Source organism: Lycium ferocissimum, chromosome 7 (assembly GCF_029784015.1).
Source record: "Lycium ferocissimum isolate CSIRO_LF1 chromosome 7, AGI_CSIRO_Lferr_CH_V1, whole genome shotgun sequence".
In the NCBI taxonomy this organism is placed as follows: Eukaryota; Viridiplantae; Streptophyta; class Magnoliopsida; order Solanales; family Solanaceae; genus Lycium; species Lycium ferocissimum.
This window is the reverse complement of record NC_081348.1, coordinates 40,760,332-40,781,821: the sequence shown is the minus strand read 5'-3', so window position 1 is coordinate 40,781,821 and position 21,490 is coordinate 40,760,332. Positions and strand designations below refer to the sequence as shown.

The following is a 21,490-nucleotide window of genomic DNA, read 5'->3' as shown; positions in this document are numbered from 1 at the left end:
CTATAAAAAATAAAAATAAAAGTAGAGAACAAGTCGCACGTGCAGGGAACAAAGTTTTCAGCACAAGTACAAATCCTACTTATATAAGTACTGGTAATATCACTAGATCCTTGTATAATGGCCATAATTAAGTCCATGTTCCAGGAACAATACAACGTGATTCGATGCTTTCTCTACTTCCCCCCAAAAATGAAAATTTATACGGTGTTAATAATACATATAATAATTATTATTAGTGGAGAACGAACATGTTAAATTCTGCATGTTTCTAGTTGAAAAACAAAAAATAAACATATAATATTGTCATCCACTTTTTTAACTGCCATGAATAGTTTATTTTTTCAAACTATTTTAGGGTGGGATGGATCCATGAATAGTGCCGGAGAAGAGTTAAGGTAGGAGATTGAAATTTTTTCCCCTTAATTTTAGGCCTTATAACTCTTCTCTCGGAAAAATTAGAAGAATTCAGAGGTTATTGTCATTATTTTCCTTTATATTTAACTTATATTAGTAATGATGAAAATAAGAATATTATTTTCTTGATTGTAAAATTTATCCTGATAACGTATATAAAAGAAGTGATTGAAACAGAAGGTAATCTAGCCAAAAGTTTATTGGTGAATCTCCATTATTTGTATTATTCAATAGCTATTTAAAAAGGTTAAAGATAAAAAAAAAAAAAAAAAAAGGAGCCGGAAGTCACGTATTTTTTTTAATTTTTTTTTGGTAACAATTTGGTAACCGAAGCACTAGTATTGTAATTTTCAAAAGACAAAATAAAGTTATGTAACTTTGATACAAAGAACCTATAATTAAACTTGCAAATGCTAAAGTTAGACTTAACTTGGGTAAGTGAAAAGGAAATGTATGTTAGCAAACTGTGTTCAAAGTAGTAAATTGGTAAAACCAGTATCTGTTTTGAAGAAACAAAAAGAACGTTAAAACAGAAATTAGAAAATAGCCGAGACCACAGAATTCACTGCGTGTCCTTAAGGAATTTAATCCCTTCATTGTACCCGAGGTTATAGATTACTTCCTCCCATGATAAAATGGATATACCTGTCGCAGAAGTAGCGGTACCTCAAACGTCCACGACTTCGTCGAACTCAAATTGGGCAACAAATCACAGAATGACTCGATATATTTTTGTTTGCAAAAAGTATGCAGAATGCTAAAAAAATTCAGTGCAGAAAATGTGGCATTGCCGTTGTTTATATAGCCACTGTTCTGGGTGGAAATACCTGTTCGGAACAGGTATGGTGCCTGTTCAGAAAGGCCTTGCCTTTTTCAAAAATAAAAAATAAAAATGACCGTTGGGGAATTATTTATTCCGCGAAATATATTTTAACTTAATATTTTCCGCAGAAATTATTGTCAAAAATGAAAAAATGAATTAAATAAATTTGGTCTAAAAAAATTACCAATCAATCAGATCCGAGCGACAACAACACAACAGGAGACCCTCTTCTCAACTCTTTAAGAGCTAAGAGAAGTGTCTCTCTATATAAGCACATAGCAAATGCTTTTTCTCACCTATGTGGGACAAAGTGTATTTACTAAAAGTGTCTTTGCACTCATTTCCCTCCATTTTTCATTGAGTCAATTCCACAAATGGTCATTGAACTTGTAGAAAAGTCCCCCTAAAGTAACTTTTGAATTTTTTTGGACAATAAGGTCATCAAACTATGTCCATGTTTTCAAAAAATGAAACCATCCATTTTTTGACATAAAAACCCCTTACCTCGTTTTTAAATTATAAAAACCATTTGAATATTTCTATTTTACTTTCAAAATGTGAAATATTAATTCGAATAAAAATTTCAGAGTATTGCAAAATTATATCTCAGTAGAAAATAAGAGGATACAGTTGAATGGTAATAGAACTGAGCACAAAGCTTAACTATAGGTTTTTTAACTGATTGTAAATTATTCTCCCTGATATATTAAATTTTCAATAATAAAAGAAAATATTTAGTATTTTTATTTTCTTGGAGGTGAACTTGTAATATTTTGATTTTATTTAAGTTTTATAAATAAGTGGATTACAATTAATGTAAACGTTTTATATTTTTAGAAATCATATATACAACGAATGCTAAAAGTGTTTTCATTTTTGCGACGTCGTTATCCAACACAATTTTTTTCTTGAGATAATTTATCCAAATATTCTACCAATAAACCAATCTCGTTCTATATATATATATAAACCGAAAATAATAATTACATGCATCATGGATTTATATAACGTCTCATGTGTTTCAATTATGTCCAACCACTTCTATTCAGTAAAATATTTAACTTCCGACTTTGAACAATAAAAAAATATCACAATAGTTCAAAAGATATTGATATAACAAAGAAAATCAGCTTATAGCATACTTAAAGTTTGAACGATTATAGTGTTTTATTCTTATAGCTTGAAATATTATTTGAATATTTCTATTTTATTATTAAAACTTGAACAAGAATTTTGGAGTATCTAAAAATTGTGCCTAGGTAATGGGTTTTATAACTTATATATGAGTTAAGGGTTTTATGTCTAAAAATGGGTTAATTTACTGTATTGGAAACAAGGACATAGTTTGATGACCTTATTGTCCAAAAAAATTTAAAAATTACTTTAGTAGAACTTTTCTATAAGTTCAATGACCATTTGAGGAATTAACTCATTTTTCATTCACATCACTTTAATTTAAAGCCTAACTACTTAATGGGTCTTTAATCCCAAAAATGTACTCATCTTTTTACTACTCATTTTTTATTGTTAATTTTTTACTTTTTCATTTCGTGTGAAAAAGTGCTCGAAGAGAATATGGTAAATGGGTCTGCAACTTGATCTAACACGGGCGAAACTACTGGAGTTGGTAATTTTTTCGCTTTATATTCCAATGACTTTTGTACCTCTATGTCCGGTAAAATATAATAAACTAATTAAAAATAATGTAAGAAAAAGATGCTTAGTGGAATTTAATTTACCCATCTTGTACTCTTTACATTTATCTCACGTCTCATTTTCTTTCTTCTTAGTTCTTTCTCCTTCGAGAAAAGAAACAAAAAAATTGACGTAAGACATGACTAAGGCTGTCAAGTTATAGTCACAAACCAAACGCTCCAATCATGATTCCGTAATCGCATTATTAACTTGAATCACTTTCAATAATGCCTTATTATTTCCAAGAATCCCTGTTACTATCACGCGTGAAAAAGTAGTTTAATTAAAGTGCCTCCCCATAAATCACTAAAATGTCCTCAATTTAATCTTTGTCTAAACAAAGGAACAAGAAGAAGACGGATTTAACTAATTATGTACACTCGAAGCTGATAAGGATTGTTTATACTCCACTATGAGTGTAACAAGGTGTTAATTTGGCCAATTTTTTTTTTTTAAATATGCTTATTTTGAAAACTGTTCTTAGAAATATTTTTTAAAAAAAATATTATTTAGAATAACAGTTTGTGTTTGACTAATCAGTTTGACAAATACTTCTAGCCAATATTAAAGCAACAATATGTGTTTGACCAAGCTTTTAAAAATTGCTTCTAGCGAGAACCTATTTTTTTTGTCTTTTAAAAAATAACTTTTGCTACTACTCAAAAGTACTTATTTTTTCCCTAAAAGTTTGACTAAGCACTTTAATAGTTTAACATTATAAAATAAGCAATTTTGACTTTCAAAAAGCTTGGCCAAATAAGCTACTTTATTAGTTTTTTAATTATTAATTTCTTTTCTTATGGGCTACTACTTTAATTTATTTTTTAGATGACCTGATAGTATATATTATTTTTTATTATCAATATGTTCAATGTTGACGCTAAATTAAATGAAAATTCCGACCAGCCTACTTGTTTTAGCATCGCTAGTTTCAGCTCTAGATTAGACTAGCCGCCTTCTAAACATGGGTGTACTCAATTCTAGGTTGAATAACCAACGCTTGTTCATTAAAATTAAAGAGAATAATTAATCAAGATCTCTTTTTGGAATTTTTTTCATAAGTTTGGCAATTAGAAAGGAAGAAAGGAAAGCACAATCAAAAGCTAACGGAGTAGTAATGTTATAAATATGGATCCATAATGGCAATTGGCGTACAACCTAAATTTTCCATGCAAATTTAAATAAAGTATATATAAATTAAAGAGAGTTAAAGAGCACCACTCCTCCATCATCTCGAATATAGCATCATCAATATTAAAGATGTGAAATCCAATGGTTTCTTTTTTTTCGCTATTTTTTTTTTTCAGAGAATAACTTTGTCCAAAATATTCTTCCCAATAAACTAATTTCCTAAAACCTACTTGAGCCACAAATTTACATCCTGCTATTTTTTGATGATCAAGATTTTCAAAAGTGGCTCTCCACTAAGCAAATCTAAGGTTTTTTTTAGTATTTTTTTCTTTTCTGGTAAAACAACTTTATTTAGCATAAAAAAAGCAAGTGATATATGAAGCTCACATCCACAAAAATTCTTTGATGCTTCAAACTATATGTTTGGCTATAATTGCTATTGACGCCACATTTATATACTTATAGTACAGAAAAGTTGCACCAAAAGAGTGTATCAAGTCTTTTCGTTACTCAATATCAATTTTTTTTTTTTACGTGGCCCATGAAGATAAATTTATGTAAACCTAGACAGATTCAAAATTTAAATTTTATGGATTTACAATGATATAATTATATAAATAAAAATATGGTCTCAATAACAATTTAAACTTTTCGATAAGTTGGTTACCCAATTTCAACAAACAATTACAATGATCTTGCAAGTAGCAGAAGATAATCTTCTTTGAGTTTAATTTCCTGAATTGGGAAGGTACAATAGAGCCACCACCAGATTGTGGCATATATAAATCGTCAAATTAAAACGATATTCCTTATGATCTAAATATACCTGCGGATCAGAACTTTCATAGACATATCGTAGAATGGAAAAAGCTTTCAATATCACCACTAGAATTTTTTTATAACTTTTATTTTGTTGCAGAAATATTGTATTGGAAGCGAAGGGAAGAGATGATCTGGGATACTTTTCTGTATTCTACTTTTATTCATGTTGACTGGTGGAAAATTGTGTTTTCTATAATGAAGTGGCAGGGAGGTTTATGGCAGTTTGTTACTTTTTAAAATTCGGCCCATGAATTTTACAAAAGGGACAAAGATGATGAAATCTCATGTAATGTCGTTTTTCAAGATTTGATAAAATATTAGCAAAGATTATTTAACAACACAATCAAATTAAAGTGCTTGTGTAGCATGTGGCCAGCCATACACTTGAAAATCTTCACATGATCAATGCAGAAAAAGACGGCCTCTTAATTTGTTAAGTTTTGTTTTATAATTAGTGATGAATTAATTAACATTGAGTAAAATAGTAATTAATTAAGAGCCCTGATAGAGGCATATATATCATCTATCATGATGTTCTGGACGGAATATGAAGAAGACTTTTGTTAATCCAAGAAGCCAAAGCAAAAGTTAAAAATGGTAATGCAGAGAGGTCCTCCCTATAATTTATTAAAGTGCAATGAAATCCTAATTTCATGATTAACTACATAAAAGTTTTACTTGACATGCACGCTAGTTAACTTTTGACTAATTAGTAGGGTAGTTAGGATTTTTACTAGGTGGATTAAGTAATATGCATAGTCCGGGTAAATTATTTTTACACTACAAGGTCATGTTTATTTGTTGTAACAAGTAACATATCTTATTCAAATCCCACATGCTAATGAGACATACATATAGATATCCTTTGGATGATCTGTTAGTATAAAAAATAGTTTGTACTAATGGTGTACAAAACTTAAATTCAAAGTAAATATACAAAAAACACAAGAGATTTAATATCTATTATATATACATAAAAATTAATGGTGACCTTGTATAAGCAACATATATAGCTTTCGGCCAAAGGGGTTTTACATATATATATATATATATATATATATATATATATATATATATATATATATATATATATATATATATATATATATAATGTTTTTTTTAAACTAGTTTATTCAGTCTTACTGACCAGATTAATTCAAATTCAGGCCACAAAAAATTTATTAAAGAGGGAAATGCTCTTGCTAGGAATTTCTTCATTATGAAGATCACTCGAACTCAACTTGTAGTCATCTACAAATTGATGTAACATAAAATCTACAAAAGTATCAGTGTGAGATGTACCAAAGGAAAAAGGGAAAAGGTGCATATATACCCCTCAACTTTGTGATTTAGAGTAGAAATCTTTTTGTTAAAAAAAAGTGGTGCATATATACACCCGCCGTTACACAAATGGTGCAAATATATCTTTGTTGCTGATAATTTAAAAAATAATAATCATTTAGCTTGTTTTTTAATTAAAAAAATATCACGTGGCTGTATAAAAATAAGTCTACCTTTTTTTTTTTTTTTTCAGTAGACTTAGTTTTTTAAAGGCACATGGTAATTGTTTTCCTGTTGGGTCGGATCTGTTCATTTTAAAAAAATGGGTAGATTCTTTTTTTTTTTTTTTTTTTTTTTAAAGGCAAGGAGATATTTTTTTTTAAACGAATGAGACAACACACTAAAAAAAAAAAGGTTTACCTCGTGGCTTTTACTAAAAAAATATCGGTACACTTATCTTTTTAAAGCCACATAACATTTTCTTAATTAAAAGATAAGCTAAATAATTTTTCACAAAAATTCTGGCAGAGAAAAAGGATATATTTGTACCATTTGTGTAATGTCTGGGGTATATTTGCACTATTTGTGTAACGGCACAGGTATATATGCACCACTTTTTTAACGAGGATATATTTACACCTTTATCCAAGAAAAAATCAGTGTGAGGAAGTATAAGATCATTGTGGCGGATTTTCTAAATATGTCTTGGACAGTATAATCACTTGAGAAAGCACAAATTTAGCAATGTAGGACGTGGAAAGCATAAAATTTCAGAACGAAAGGAGGATACATAGTCATAAAGGGTTCTTATCTGATGGTAATGAATAGTGACAAGACAAATTGGCCATTTACTCCAAATATGAATCCATCTTCTTGATTTGCAGAAAGGATTAAAGGAATATTACCAGAATTTCCCAGCCTGCCATATCTTGGACCAACAGAGGAATTAGGTGCATCTCTTTCTTAACAGGGTCCCCTTCTACTTCTATATGGTTGCTTAATTTCCTTTGTGGGGAAAATGCCTACACAATATAATATGGGCTCCACTATAGATTTTAGCCATTTTTGGTCTAGAATCTGGGAGTTTGAGTTAAAGTTAGGAAGCAGTGGCTCAAGTACGTAGTTAGTGCGTGGAGGTGCACACTATCAATGCAATTTAACTGATTTTGTCATATTATTATTCTATTTTTCATGTTACCATATCATCAAACTTGTTACAAAGAGTCATATTGTCACTGGCATTGGTAAAATTTTCACGAAAGCATTTAATAATCTAATAGATATACATAAAAATGATTAACCTTATATATAGTGTGATTTTTCGTCTAAGAGAGTTCATATTTTGCCCCTCTAGCTCTGCCGCCTATTGTTCCAGGTCAATTTAAAATGATTTTAAGATTCATTGTCAGACATATGTTGAGCTCTATTTAAGAAAGGGAAGATGGTAAAAATAACGTTTTACTTTATGAAACATTTATTGTACCTTTGTTATATTTTGGGGTCGTTTCATACCATTGCAATTAGCAGACCATTGCTATTATTTCTAGTTCATTGCTATTATTTCATTTATGTTAACGTATGATGACATGCACGAGAAATCCATCTAGTCCATATTGGAGCTCGATCAAAGTTTAGGAAAATACAAGATGATTCGCTAAAGGAATGTTACACATATATATATATATATATATACCCTCAAATTATATTGTAATAAAGTAAACGAAGATATCTCATATAGTAAGAGAAAAAACGGAAAAGGGTCATATTTGCCCCTGTACTCTAAAAAAAAGCTATATTTGCCATTCGTTCTACTTTTTTGATATATTTGCTTTTGTCATCCAACTTGAGGGCTATATTTCCTCCTGTACTCTATTTTTGGGTCATATTTACCCTCCGTCTATTAAATTCCTTGTCCGCACCTTTATTTTCATATGTGGCGCTTATGTGGAATTTTTATTCTCTTAATTTAAATCTAGTCCCATTTTTATTTTATTTTTTCTATTCTTCTTCACCATTTTCCTTCAATGGAGACCACTGAAGCTCAAATTTGGCAAAGTTTACAATGGAGATGGTGAGGTACACGGCGGCGTTCAGGCACTGAGATTTTGTTGTTGGTGATGTTAGGTTCACTGTAAATGAAGTAGGAGAATAACTAGTATTAGTACTACTAAATGAAGTAAAAAAAAATTTAAAAAATTAAGAACTTCAAAGTCCTATTCACCGGCGGCCAGCAACCGATTCAATTGCGATAACCCTTTTCTCTTTTTCTTTTCTGAGGTCCATAACTTTATACTTCACTTTGACCACTCTATGTATCAAAAGTTTTTTGGTTTAACAATTTAAAAGGGATCAGTCGGGTCTTGAAAAGTAGAACATGCTTCAATTTGCTGATTTTGTAGTTATACGTGCCAGGTTTACATAAAAAAAGTTTGTAAGTTTTGTTGATGAAAACTAGCTATCATTGGGTATCTAAAGAAGTTGAATACAAGCTTTAGAGCCTGTCATAGCTTTTACAGTGAAAATGCTGAGGTACACGGCTGGTAATGTTAAGGCCATTGTAACTTGGCCAAATTTGAGCTTTAGTGGTCTCCATTGAAGGAAATTGATGAAGAAGAATAGAAAAAATAAAATAAAAATAGGATCAGATTTAAATTAAGAGAAAAAATTCCACATAAGCGCCATGAATGAATGGCGGAGACAAAGGGATTTAACGGATGGAGGGTAAATATGACCCAAAAATAGAATATAGGGGCAAATATAGTCCTAAAATTGAATGACAAGGGCAAATATATCAAAAAAGTATAACGAAGAAAGAAATACATGTTTTTTTTTTAGAGTACATGGGCAAATATGACCCTTTTCCGAATAGAAAAACTTTGGACCAAAGATTCCTTTTAAAAATAAACATTGCAGTGATACGCATGCACAAAATGACTTAGAATTCAGGTAATAAGACATGTCAGAGAAGGTGAAGTGTCATGGCCATCCATTAGTAAAGAAAGTAAAATTCAGCTCTAGGCTTTTGATCACCAGTCACTATGCTGACATTAAAATGACAAACTTGCTGCCCAAAGTCTAGTCTAGACTTAAAAGGTAAAGCATGCTCAACCGTCGAAGTATTATTACTTGGCAAAGCCGTATTCAGTTACAAGAAAATGCACAATCTGGCTCAGAAAATCACCGACTTTTTTGGGCATGGTCCCTCATCACATGCATCAAAATTTTCGATTTATCACCTTTCTTCCATATGATTTTATTTTAGAGTTATCTCGTCCCATTTTATTACTACCTTCTAAAATGATAATATCTTACACTTGCAGTTCACACTTAGACCGGGGCAAATATGAAGATTACATATATGACATGGTCAGACGATGAGTTGGTCTTATCTTCTTTGTGTACTGCTTGCACCTTATAATGTCATATATGTGTGATCATCTTGAACATTATTTAATTTTGTATAATTGCATATCCTTTTTTTTTTTTTTTTTTGCGTGGATTGCCCTTCATTTGGGGTGGTCTTTAAGTTTTGCCCTTCAAATTGGTGGTCTTTAAGATTTGCCCTTCGCTAGGGACCCTTGGTCACAGGTTTGAACTCCCGCTCAGTGAAAATTTAAATTTTTTTTCACAAGGCGAAGCACTTCGTTAAGGAAGAACTTGCATTTCTTCCTTAAGGAAGAACTTGCAAATTCTTTTCCGGCGAATTTGCGGGTAGAATTTGCAAATTGAGCAGTTATAACTCTTTTTCTCGAACTTACCTTGCGATTTTTTTTTTTTAATTTTTAGCCGAGTGGGGTAAATGAGCAAGCGGTTCTCAGCTTTAAAGACCACCATTTTGAAGGGCAAAACTTAAAGACCACCCCGTAATAAGGGCATTCCTGCTAATTGCCCTTGCATATCTATCTTAATAAACTTTATATTTCCACGACATTTATTTGATGCACAAGTTGAAACTTAGATGCCCAACATTCGATCTCATAATATAGTTAGTCTCAGTAATTTCTTTTTTTATTGTCAGCCTATCCCATAACAGTCTTCTATTTTAAGCATTGTATTGTTATTCTTTGTATAATAACAACTTCTCCCATTCTATTTGAATCTACATTGTACCTGCCTACTAGAACACTTAAAAGAGGACATGGTATGCCAAAAGAGGACATGGTATGCCAAGACTATTAGGGGTACAGACCATTGGTTCCAGTAATAAATACCATTTCGAAAGCTAATTGCCCTTGCATATCTATCTTAATAAACTTTATATTTCCACGACATTTATTTGATGCACAAGTTGAAACTTAGATGCCCAACATTCGATCTCATAATATAATTAGTCTCAGTAGAATTTCTATTCATTTTATTGTCAGCCTATCCCATAACAGTCTTCTATTTTAATCATTGTATTGTTATTCTTTGTATAACAACAACTTCTTCCATTCTATTTGAATCTACATTGTACCTGCTTGCTAGAACACTTAAAGAGGACATAGTATGCCAAAAGAGGACATGGTATGCCATAAAGTAGACAGGTATTTTTGACCCTTTTCCCAATTTTCAAATACCAAACTAAATCAATTGTGTCGGGTTTTTAAATCTATAAACGAAACGAAACCAACATAAGTCGGTTTTTTCAACCTCGGATTTTCTCGGATTTTTTTTTCTGGAAAAGTCTTCATATAAAATACATAACTTTTACTTCAAATATTTCTTTAGTCATAGTAAGATACAACTATATAATTAAGATGCTTCTTAAGAAAATAATACAAAATGTGAAATGAATGATGGCATTATAATAAAATATTCAACAAAAAAGATGATGAAATCACATAAAATGGATATTGCTAATTAGGCCATAATGAAAATGATCATAATTTAAAAATCCTAAGTCATGCTAAAATAAGTACGGCTAATAAGTATTAATTACATGACAAAAATAAAATAAAATAAAGTAATGAATTTTCGTTGTTTAAACCAATGTAAAAGTAAATAATAGATATCCAACATTATTGTAATTTTCAGTTATAGAATTGAATTTCTTTTGTTAGCATTAGTATTGATTCGGTTTTGGTTTGAACTTTATTTGAATTGCTAACATTCTTTGGGCTATAAAACTTACTGGACCATTCAAAATTCTAAGTCCAAGCTTGAAATAATATGTTAAAAGACAAAAACTATAAAAAAAATTAAGAAATATTTATAAATCACATTACAAATAAATATTTTTATGTATACAATATTTTTAAAAATTATATATATGTATTGTCGGGTTGGTTTGGGTCGGGTTGGTTTTTGACTTTTTTTAGTTAAAACCAAACCAAATCAATGATGGTCGATTTTTTTTTCTTCAATACCAAACCAAATCAAACCAGATCACTAACTGAGTTTTTTTCTCAATTTGACTTGGATTATCGATTTGTCGGTTTTTCTTTGTACAACCCTAGTCAAGACTATGGGCTATATGGGGCAGACCATATGAAAGCCCGTGGTTACTCGGAGCATTTAAAACTGAAGAGCCCACCAACTAATGAAATACGGTCCAAATTTTTGCGATCCATCTTAAAGCAGCCACTGAAATTTGACCTACTATGAATATTGTTTTTTGTATTGGGCCGCTAAATGGGCTATTAAGAACCTAAATCATACACCATTTTTTTTTTCATTTGATGATTGGAAGTTGTTATTTTGTCACTCTGAGTACATCTGATATTATTTTAGTCTTTTAAATACTGAATTTCATTAGTCGAAACGCTGATGATATATTAAAAATTCCATTTTTTTTTTTCCAAATAATTTCTTACACCATTATTTACGGATCTATTCCTATCACAATGATACTCAAAAGAAAGAAAAAGTTCCGGTCAAAAATAACCAATTTGAAGGGATGGGCCGTTTCTTCATCTAAGGCCCATTCATTTTGCACGTGGTTTGTCGGTCGTAAATCAAAGACTCCGACCCAAGAACAAAGCCACGTTTTGCATACACTTGTTTATGAATCAAAGAATCTATTTTGTCGTAATCTATTAAACAAGAATTTATTTATGTATCATCTAATTACTTGTTGTTAGCAGAATCCGCGGTTAAGTTTTCTTTATGTCTGAGCATTAGCGATTGGTTTACGCGTTTAAGCAACTTACAGCCACACGTTTTAATATTTGAAGATCATCAAGATTTATACATTCATACAAAGACCCGATTTAATTCAGCTATTTCATATTTCTTCCAAATCTGTCCAAAGTTTGACCCTTTTATCAAATTTGGCAACATAGTGAGTTTCTCCTTCTAAATTTGATGTTCCATTTGGTAACCCATATTCTAATTTTTTTTTCTTTCCCTGACTTATGTGTTCAAGAAACAAGATTCCCCATAAGATTCTGGTTTTTGAATTTTAACGGCGCATTTTGATGTTCTGTTTTATGTCTTTATTATGTTTTGGGCTTAGATATTTAGTTTTTGGTTCTTGAATTTTTGTTATCTTCTGACTAACTTTTATATTTGTATTTGATTTCAGAGTCTAATTGTTATTTTGCTTTCTGCTTCTAGTTGAGTGATTGCAGGTTGTAGTCTATTGAAAGTTTGCATTTGATCAGCTATGGTGAAGGACACAGAGTATTATGACAAATTGGGGGTTGGTGTTGATGCAACTCCAGCTGAAATTAAGAAAGCTTACTACTTTAAGGTGATATATAGCCTTTGCTTATTACTCCCTCCGTTCACTTTTACTTGTCCAGTATTCTAAAAATAGATTTTCACTTTTTACTTGTCACCTTTAGCATATCAAGATAAGACAATTTTTTTTTTGTGTTTTACCCATAGTATTAATTACTCACTTCAAATCATTTTTCAAATCCAATAAAAATATGCATCAATTAATATGGGTACATTGGTAAATTATGTACTCCATTTATTATTTCTTAAACAGCACTGAAAAGTCCAAAGTGGACAAGTAAAAGTGAATGGAGTGAGTACTAGATCCAATGTTTGCTAGGGGTCTCTATTAGACTAGTTAGTAGTAATTTATATGCTAGTAGAAATAATAAGTACTTCTAGTGCTTGAGAAATTAATTTTTACAACGTTGGATCGGGATGAACTTAAATGAAGCGACATGGACAGTGAGAATTCAAATAGTTGAGCCTGAGGCGCAATTTTTGTTTTATGTGCATTTGTTTGGTGTGTTTATCACAACATTCGTCCCTGTAAACAAGGTTGGATTTCTGTAATTCCAATAGCAATGCTACTTAGTGTTTTCCATTTTTGATCCGCAATGTTGCATCTATATGCCGAAAGACCAAAGGATCATTTTGTTGAAGTTCTATACTACTCATAGCACCAAGTAATTTTGTGCTATGACTAACTCGTAACTATAATATAGCAGTTGCTAGTTTGGAAAAACAACTATTTGTTAGTATATGTCTGTGATTCCAAGCTATGTTACTCGGACTCTTCAAAAATGTCGATGGGTGCGTGTCGGATCCTCCAAAAGTAGTGTATTCTTGGAGGATCCGACACGGGTGCGGCAGCATTTTTGAAGAGTCCGAGCAACTTAGATTCCAAGACATTCTCCCCACCTCAAGTAAACCTCAAGTGAGTGATGCATATAGGTCAAGGGAACCCGGAGTTAGCCTAGAGCGAGCGACTATTTTATAATCTACCCTAGCAACGAATCTTAAGTTATCCTTGAGAATTTCTTTTGGACAGTAAGTTTTCCTTGAAATTTGTCCGCACAAGATATTTTTAGCTTCAAGTTAAATTTTCACTTGCACTAATATCTAGTTATTTATTAGGCAAGGACTACACATCCAGACAAGAATCCTGGGGACCCACAAGCCGCTCGTAATTTCCAGGTACAACCTTAATGATCTGTTACATCTTTTTATTTTCCTTGTCAACTAGGTACCTAGATTAACAAACTCTTTTGGACACTTTGAGTCGCCATACTTTAAATTTCATGAAAGCAGCAACTTCTTTACAGTTTCCTTTGCCTCTCTCTCATTTTTATTGCTCTTATTGTTCACTTTTGAAGGAACTAGGGGAGGCCTATCAGGTGCTGAGTGATCCCGAGAAACGTGAACTTTATGACAAATACGGTAAAGAAGATATGCCGAAGTAAGTATGCAATTGGAAAAGTCGTGTTCATTTTATCCCCCTTTTATTTAAAGCTACTTCCATTTGTTCGGGCCCTCATTTTAATTTTCAAACTATTTTTGGCATACTTCATACTTAGGCCCCACTTGTGGGATTACACTTGGTATGTTGTTGTTGTTCATACTTAGGTCCTGTTTGGCCATGATTTCAAATCATGATTTGAAATCAGGTCGATTTAAACTTGAAATTTTGTTTGGACATGCAATGTGGATCTCAAAAGTTGTACTTTTTCTCATAAACATGGGGATCCCACAATTTGTAAAAACTATCTAGACTTCCGCAATTCTTACAATCTTAATCAAATGAGCAAGCCATAGTTCATAAACAAGGTATCAGAATGTCCTAAGGTGTTGCATTAACAAATCGCATATCTTCATGTTCCTTTTATAAATAAATGCTTGTGATTACATGCCATTACAAACTCTCAAATACACATAATTTTACTAAGATCCACCAGTCCAATAAATAAACAGTAGTAATAACTAGCTATTCTTAATATAATCCTCCTGCATGGTATGAACAATCTCTTCACATTGGGCATGAGTATTTTTTTGCAAAATTTAAATTATGGTCAAGTTTTAAGTTTAAAAAAAAATTGAAATTACAAACTTGGAATTGAAGTCCTACCTTTTAGTAGGGTTTGGGATTTGAAATCAAAATTTCAAATTGAAGTTGAAGTTTTGTTCAAATGTCTTAAACAAACACTGATTTCAAATTTGAGCTCCAAATTGCATGTCCAAACACCTACTTAAACTTTTCTGCAAAAATTAGTAAGAGGCTCCTAGTCAACTTGTACCAGCAGTAAGAAAACTGAAAATCTTCTAATGATCTTGTGGAATAGACTTTAACAAGTTGATCATTAAAACAATGACTTGTTTACTTTTTTTTATTCTAAGAATTCAGGTAGAGGAAACTATTTTATGTTTTCACTTTGTCTCTTCTTTTTTAGGGATTTGATGCACCCTGCAGCTGTATTTGGAATGCTTTTTGGGAGTGACGTATTTATTGATTATGTCGGGGAACTTAGATTGGCTTCCATACAATCTGTTGAAGACGAAGAGGACGAAGTTGTTCCTGAGCTTCGTAGGCAGAACATTCAGGAGAAATTGAAGGTATTTTTGCTTCACAGTGTTTCAATAAAAGTTCAATTCTTCATGCAATAGATTGAGGCAATCCTCTTTCAACTACAGAAATTGCAAAAGGAAAGGGTAGAGAAGCTCACAACAATTCTAAAAGAACGTCTTCAACCATATGTCGAAGGCCGAAAGGATGAGTTTTTACAATGGGCACAAACAGAAGCGCAACATCTTGCTCAAGCTGGTTAGATTATTTCACCTTCTTGTCCCTTATTTCTTTCTTGAAAGCTTAATCAATTAAAGACGCTCCCTATTCTGAACTAGTTGGCATCATAATGCATCCACTATATGCATGCTGCTCTTTTTGGGCATATTTAATTCCAGTATGTAATAATTGTTCATTTAAGACAATTAACGTTCCTCGAAAGGTAGGAGTTCTCTAAGGATGTATTTTGTACGGAGGAAAATATTTTCCGGAAAATGTTTTCCAAATTTTCCTTGTTCAGTTGGTCAAAATTTTTGGAGAACATTTTCTCTAGGAAAACAAGTTTCTTAAAAATGAGGAAAATGATTTCCCTGGTGAAAGTACGGAAATAAGTTCCACAAGTGGCATTCCACATTGATTGTGTCCTCCCTACCCTTCAACACACCTCATCTTCACCCCCACCCCTGTAGACCCCATCCCCACCACTCCCACCCTTACTCCCCAACCCACCTCCCATAGTATTTGCCGATATTATATACAAATGCTTTTAGGATAAGATTTTTTGCTTACGTACCGAACACAAGAAAATTAGTAAGAAACCCACTAATTTTCCTGGAAAACATTTTTCAAGAAAACATTTTCCGTCATACCAAATACACCCTAAATCTCATACTAATCCTAGCATCGGCATACAAATTTCTAATCAATCTAAAAAGCTCCTGGAAAGCATCGAACCTATTGTAAATGTAACGACAGCTAAGTCTCAATGCAGACTAACTTGTATGGTCTTTGTGGATCCATTCGCTTCCTTGTGTTCTGCTCTTAGCTTCACATAAATTTTGGGAGAAGGTAGATCTTTTGAGGCTAGTTCATCCCATGTGTTTTAGGTCTACCTCTTTCCTGTTTTAATACCTTCATTCATCATAGTTGTTATGTAGTCCATATGTTTTTCGTCATCTAACATCACTACGAGTAGCTTTCCGATTTTTGATGAGAAAAATATTCATACTCCAGCAATAATTATTTTCATAATATGCCGTGCCAATCAGATATTGAGGACCTTCAGTTTTTGAAATGATATTTTCTTTATATGGTCATATTTTCAGCTTTTGGTGAGGCTATGCTGCATACTATTGGTTATATCTACACAAGGCAAGCAGCAAAAGAAATTGGGAAAACTAAAAGATTCATGAAGGTGCCATTTTTGGCAGAATGGGTAAGGGACAAAGGACACCTAATAAAATCACAAGCGATGGCAGCTTCAGGTGACAAAAATTGAACAGGCTTTATTCTTTTCAACTTCCGTATATAACATTATGCCGCAAAAGGCCCCCTTTTTTTCTGATAAATACATTTAGCAGTAACATGCGTTTGGTTTATGTTTAGGGGCTGTGTCTTTACTTCAAATACAAGAAGAACAGAAGAGGTATCAGGAGGAGAACAAAGTAGAAGATGCAATCAAAACAATGGAAGAAAAGAAAGATATCATGATTAAATCACTTTGGCAAATTAACGTCGTGGATATTGAGTTAACTTTATCGCGTGTTTGCCAAGCAGTAAGCACTGCCACTTCTTCCTTATCCAATTCTCTTGTATCCTGCATATGCTGCTGACCACATCAAATTTATGGTTCAATCAAGTAGATTACTTACAAATTGGAGGGAGTGCACCTAGACAAAAGATTAAATGGCAAATGAGTTTCTTAAGAAAAATTTCTCAATTAATATTTCATTATTGCCGTGTTGTCAGCATGATTTGTATCTATCTCCTCTTGTTGATTAAGAATCCTTGTCTAGTCTTGTCTGTCCTGAGCATTTCACTTTTCTTTTATTAATCTGAACGCCACCAGCCTTTTATAATCTTATATCATCTTTGTGGACTTTCTATGGACTGAAACACCCTGTAACTTAGAGCAAAAAATAGTGCAAGTTTTACATATTTATGAAATGAGAAGCCTCTACATGTTTATGAAGTTCACTCATTTATTTTGTTTTTTTTGTTTAGGTCCTTAAAGAGCCCAATGTTCCTAAGGATACTCTCAGGCTACGTGCTAGGGCCATGAAGAAGCTGGGTACAATTTTTCAGGTGAGTGTGGATCAAAGGTGTTTTTTAAGCATTGCAACAAGACAAAATTGCTTTAGACTTTTAACTTGTGTGCTTTCATCCCAGAAAAAAAATCATTAGAAATTTTATAAAAGGTGATCATAATTGTAGTTTCCCGTGATGGTGTTGGAGATTTTGATGTAAGACCAATGATGACATAAATATAACTGAAATCCAATAGCCATTTGGGTGATAAAAGACACTACGTGGTATAAAAAAGGGAACAGAAGCAATCCGCAAGGGTGGCTCAATTAGTTGAGCATGGGGCTTTCATAATGGAGGTCTCAGGTTCGAAACCCCTTGCTTACGATAGCAGGGGATTTGCCTTCCCCTTGCTTACGATAGCAGGGGATTTGCCTTCTGGGTCGAGCTCGTCGCATGGGGCTTGCCTAGTGCGGGTTTATCTCTCCTGTGTGGTTTGCGAGCTATTGCACAGGAGCTGGGTTTACCCTGTGCGCACCCGAAGGGTAGCGGCTGCGGGTTCCCATGTCATCAAAAAAAAAAAAAAAAGGGAACAGAAGCTTTTAGCATATGTTCCCCTTCATTAATAAATATTAGTACACTAATTGTTAAATGGACCAATCAATTTTAAGATTCTTCATGGTATGTAAACACTCTTCTATTTGTTCTCTCAGGGTGCGAAGCCAATGTACAGAAGAGAGAGCAGTTTGCGCAGTGAAAACACAGACATGGTAGATAGTGGTCCATCCTCTAAATGAAGCTAATATTTCTCCACTGTATTTTTTGGTGTAGAGACTTATAACAGCTGCATCCATGCTCGAGACTTGTTCAATGTTGTGCGCCTCTCTTATTACATTTATGTATCTCCCTGTTCTTCAGACACAGTTTGATCGTTCTATGGCCAAAATCTCAATTTTTGGAAAGCCGTCGACTGATATTTTGTTGAGAACTTCTATTTATTTGGGTATAGGTGGTATCTTTTTGTTATTCGTGATATTGACCACATTTCTGATCCGTATTAGCATTTCAGTGTACTGGTTTGGTATTGGAGTAGGGGAACATGGTGAGATAGATCAATATCCAGTCGTAGAGCAACTAGTTGCTCGATCTTAGTCTTGGGCTAATCTTGCTTTCTTGAGTGCATACTTTTGACCTTTTGTTGCGCACTTCAGTTTTTCTTCCTTTTTAATGTTAAAAACAAAACTATAATTAGATGAGATAATGATAGTTGCATTAGTTTAGTTTGTTAACCTCTTTTTTCTGATGATACGTGGGATCCAAAGAAGGAACTTCAAAATTGGGAAGGTGTTGTCAAAAAGCAAAAGAAGAAATAACAAATGAGACTTTGGTCTTTTAAACTAACTTTGATTCAACTACTTTGACTTTGCAACGCATAGCACAGAGAACTATTTTAACTCCCAACTTTTTTAGGTGAATAAAGAGGATAATTTTCTTGCTCAGGCTGTTATTCTTGTTAAAAGTCAAGTTTGCGCACTTCAATTTAAATTAAAGAAAGTAAGAGAAAAAGGTGTGGGTTGGAGAGTTTCAAATGGTTATTGGCCAGCGAGAGGAACGACTACTTCTCTCAAAATATAATTAATAGGAAAACTGTCTCGTTAGGAGGACATTGCAATTTAAACATTTTGGTATAGGTTGAGGATTGGTGGTAATTTGAAGTACTTTAGACTTTCGGCAAATTCGACTAGTCATTGTAATTACCATTTTTTTAAAGTTGAAAGGTATTGTTAAATTTATCCGGTAAACTATCAATGCTCTCCATAGGTATTCTTCCTTCTATTATTAGCTCTATAATTTCGTCCATTTGTGTTTTAGGAAATTAAACAGAAGTCAATTCGTTAAGAATGACTATTGCGATTCAAATCATAGACTTAGACGATTGAGCTGAAAGATAGTTATTGGAGTTTTAAAAGAGAGGGAAATGGGCTATGGAGAATGTAAATTAAACTGTGTCAAACAGAGAGTTTACCTTATTATTCTTCCTCGTAAAATGACAAAAGACTCTCGTTTTAAATTACCGGGACAATAACGTTCACTGAACAAGTGGGATTTCCCATCACGATTTGGTCTAATTAAGTTGTTAGTACTCTTTACAATAGCCAATTGACAAGTTGCTAACCATTAAACCATGCAGGTAGGGTTATTAACTTTGTTTTTGAAATAATCTTATCTGCCAATGGGATGCAAATATCAAATTGAGGAGAGTATATAGTGCTTCACTTTATCCTCCACCATTGTCCTTTAAACATGGCATTTGGTAGGTCGTCTTTGTCGTATTGGATAATTGAAAGCACTAATCCCCAAAAAGCTATTTTATGCTTACCTAATTTACCTATCAAAGTCTTTCACAGGCCCGAGAATCAGAATTTTTCGTAAGATAATTCAAACTATGAAAAAGAAAATTCACTAACAAGTTAAGGGGATTTAACATCTATTATATATACATAAAATATAATTTTAACTTTATATATATAATGATATATATTTTTGACAAAAGGTAAGAGTTCGGAGAACTGCTTAACAGTCAAATAAAGTTTGATGAAAATCACCAGTGACCAGGGTTTAAATTTAAACAGAAACAAAAATTGACACAGAAAACTACTAGTATGTGATTTCTTTGCATCGAATTAATTTTGATGAACAATTATAGCTCTTGTACAAATTGACGGTAGTAAATATTAAGTGCAATAATGAAGATGCATACAAATTGATCCAAACACTATCATTATAAAAAAAGGAAAGGGGAAACTATTTATCTGTCAACCTTTGGGAAAAAATATCTCGGAAACTCCATTTACATGTCAAAAACACATGAAAGCCCGCCTATAAAGACCCTACTATTCATCGAGCATTGTTGTTATTGAGCTTTGTGGTTACTACTAGTAGTTCAAGGTGGTGTCTTTTGCTCCCTTTCATACTTAGTGCAAATCTACTGATAGTAGCTAGACCTAGAAAAACAAATCAACACATCCTATCGTTTGACAAGTACAAATTATTGTTCTCACTATTGTCATTGGAGTAATTGATCAATATTATCTTTCGCTTTTTTGATAAGTATATGGATTAATTATTTTGAGAAGTATTAACATTCTATTTGAATGAATCATTACTAACCTAAAATAACCATCTCTGAATCTCGGTGATTGCTTATTCATAAGCTATTATGGATTCTAAGACAAACTACTATAGTGAAATTGGTAAACATGTTGATTTTAAAATCAGTGCTTATTAATGCATCTCGGGTGTATACAAGATTGTTTACACAAACAGTGTCGGCCTATTTCAAGTAGGTTTGATTTTAGCTATGAACTGTGTGGTGATTTAAGGACTTCACTTTCTATCCTAAATTGCTTTTATTGTAATTTTTATTATTTTCAAGTCATCTCTATCAATTTTTATACACTTATATATTTATTTATCTAGAAATATATCTTATTTAAACACATAATCAAAACTTTTGCGATGCGATTTCAGATGAAGAAAGAGTGTCCCTGTAATAGAATTAGTACTTGTATACAGGAACTGCTCTAATACGACTAGCTCTTTCATAGTGAAAAACATATTCAGTTTCAATTTTTAATTAAATCCTTCTCTCTTTTTCTCCCCTTCTAATGAGTTTTAGTTCTTAATGCGTTGAGGAGGAGGGTGTGCTGTGATTGGCAAATCTAAATTTGACAATGGAAGTGAGATTTTTGGAGATATTCTTGGAGGCCCAATATGCAGTGAGAGGTTGAATTAATTAATTGAAGACTGAAATTTAACACTAAAAACAAAGTGGGATACAGTGAAACTTATATTAGGGGTCCATGCTCCCATTTTGG

At 32.5% G+C, this 21,490-nt stretch overlaps 1 protein-coding gene across 2 annotated transcripts; it reads left to right on the top strand.

Annotated features, from left to right (window-relative positions):
• Positions 1-12,004: 12,004 nt before the first annotated feature.
• On the top strand, positions 12,005-18,586 carry LOC132065050 (chaperone protein dnaJ 10-like). Of its 2 annotated transcripts, none has more exons than XM_059458274.1 (10): positions 12,005-12,428; positions 12,718-12,839; positions 13,946-14,005; positions 14,185-14,267; positions 15,256-15,418; positions 15,497-15,626; positions 16,694-16,852; positions 16,974-17,143; positions 17,592-17,672; positions 18,326-18,586. In XM_059458274.1, the coding sequence occupies exons 2-10, from the start codon at positions 12,753-12,755 to the stop codon at positions 18,407-18,409; spliced, it is 1,017 nt and encodes a 338-aa protein (XP_059314257.1). In that variant the 5' UTR covers positions 12,005-12,428; positions 12,718-12,752; the 3' UTR covers positions 18,410-18,586. The 2 variants fall into 2 exon arrangements, with proteins under 2 accessions (XP_059314257.1, XP_059314256.1); XM_059458273.1 differs by having other exon boundaries at positions 12,006-12,428; positions 12,704-12,839.
• Positions 18,587-21,490: the final 2,904 nt, after the last annotated feature.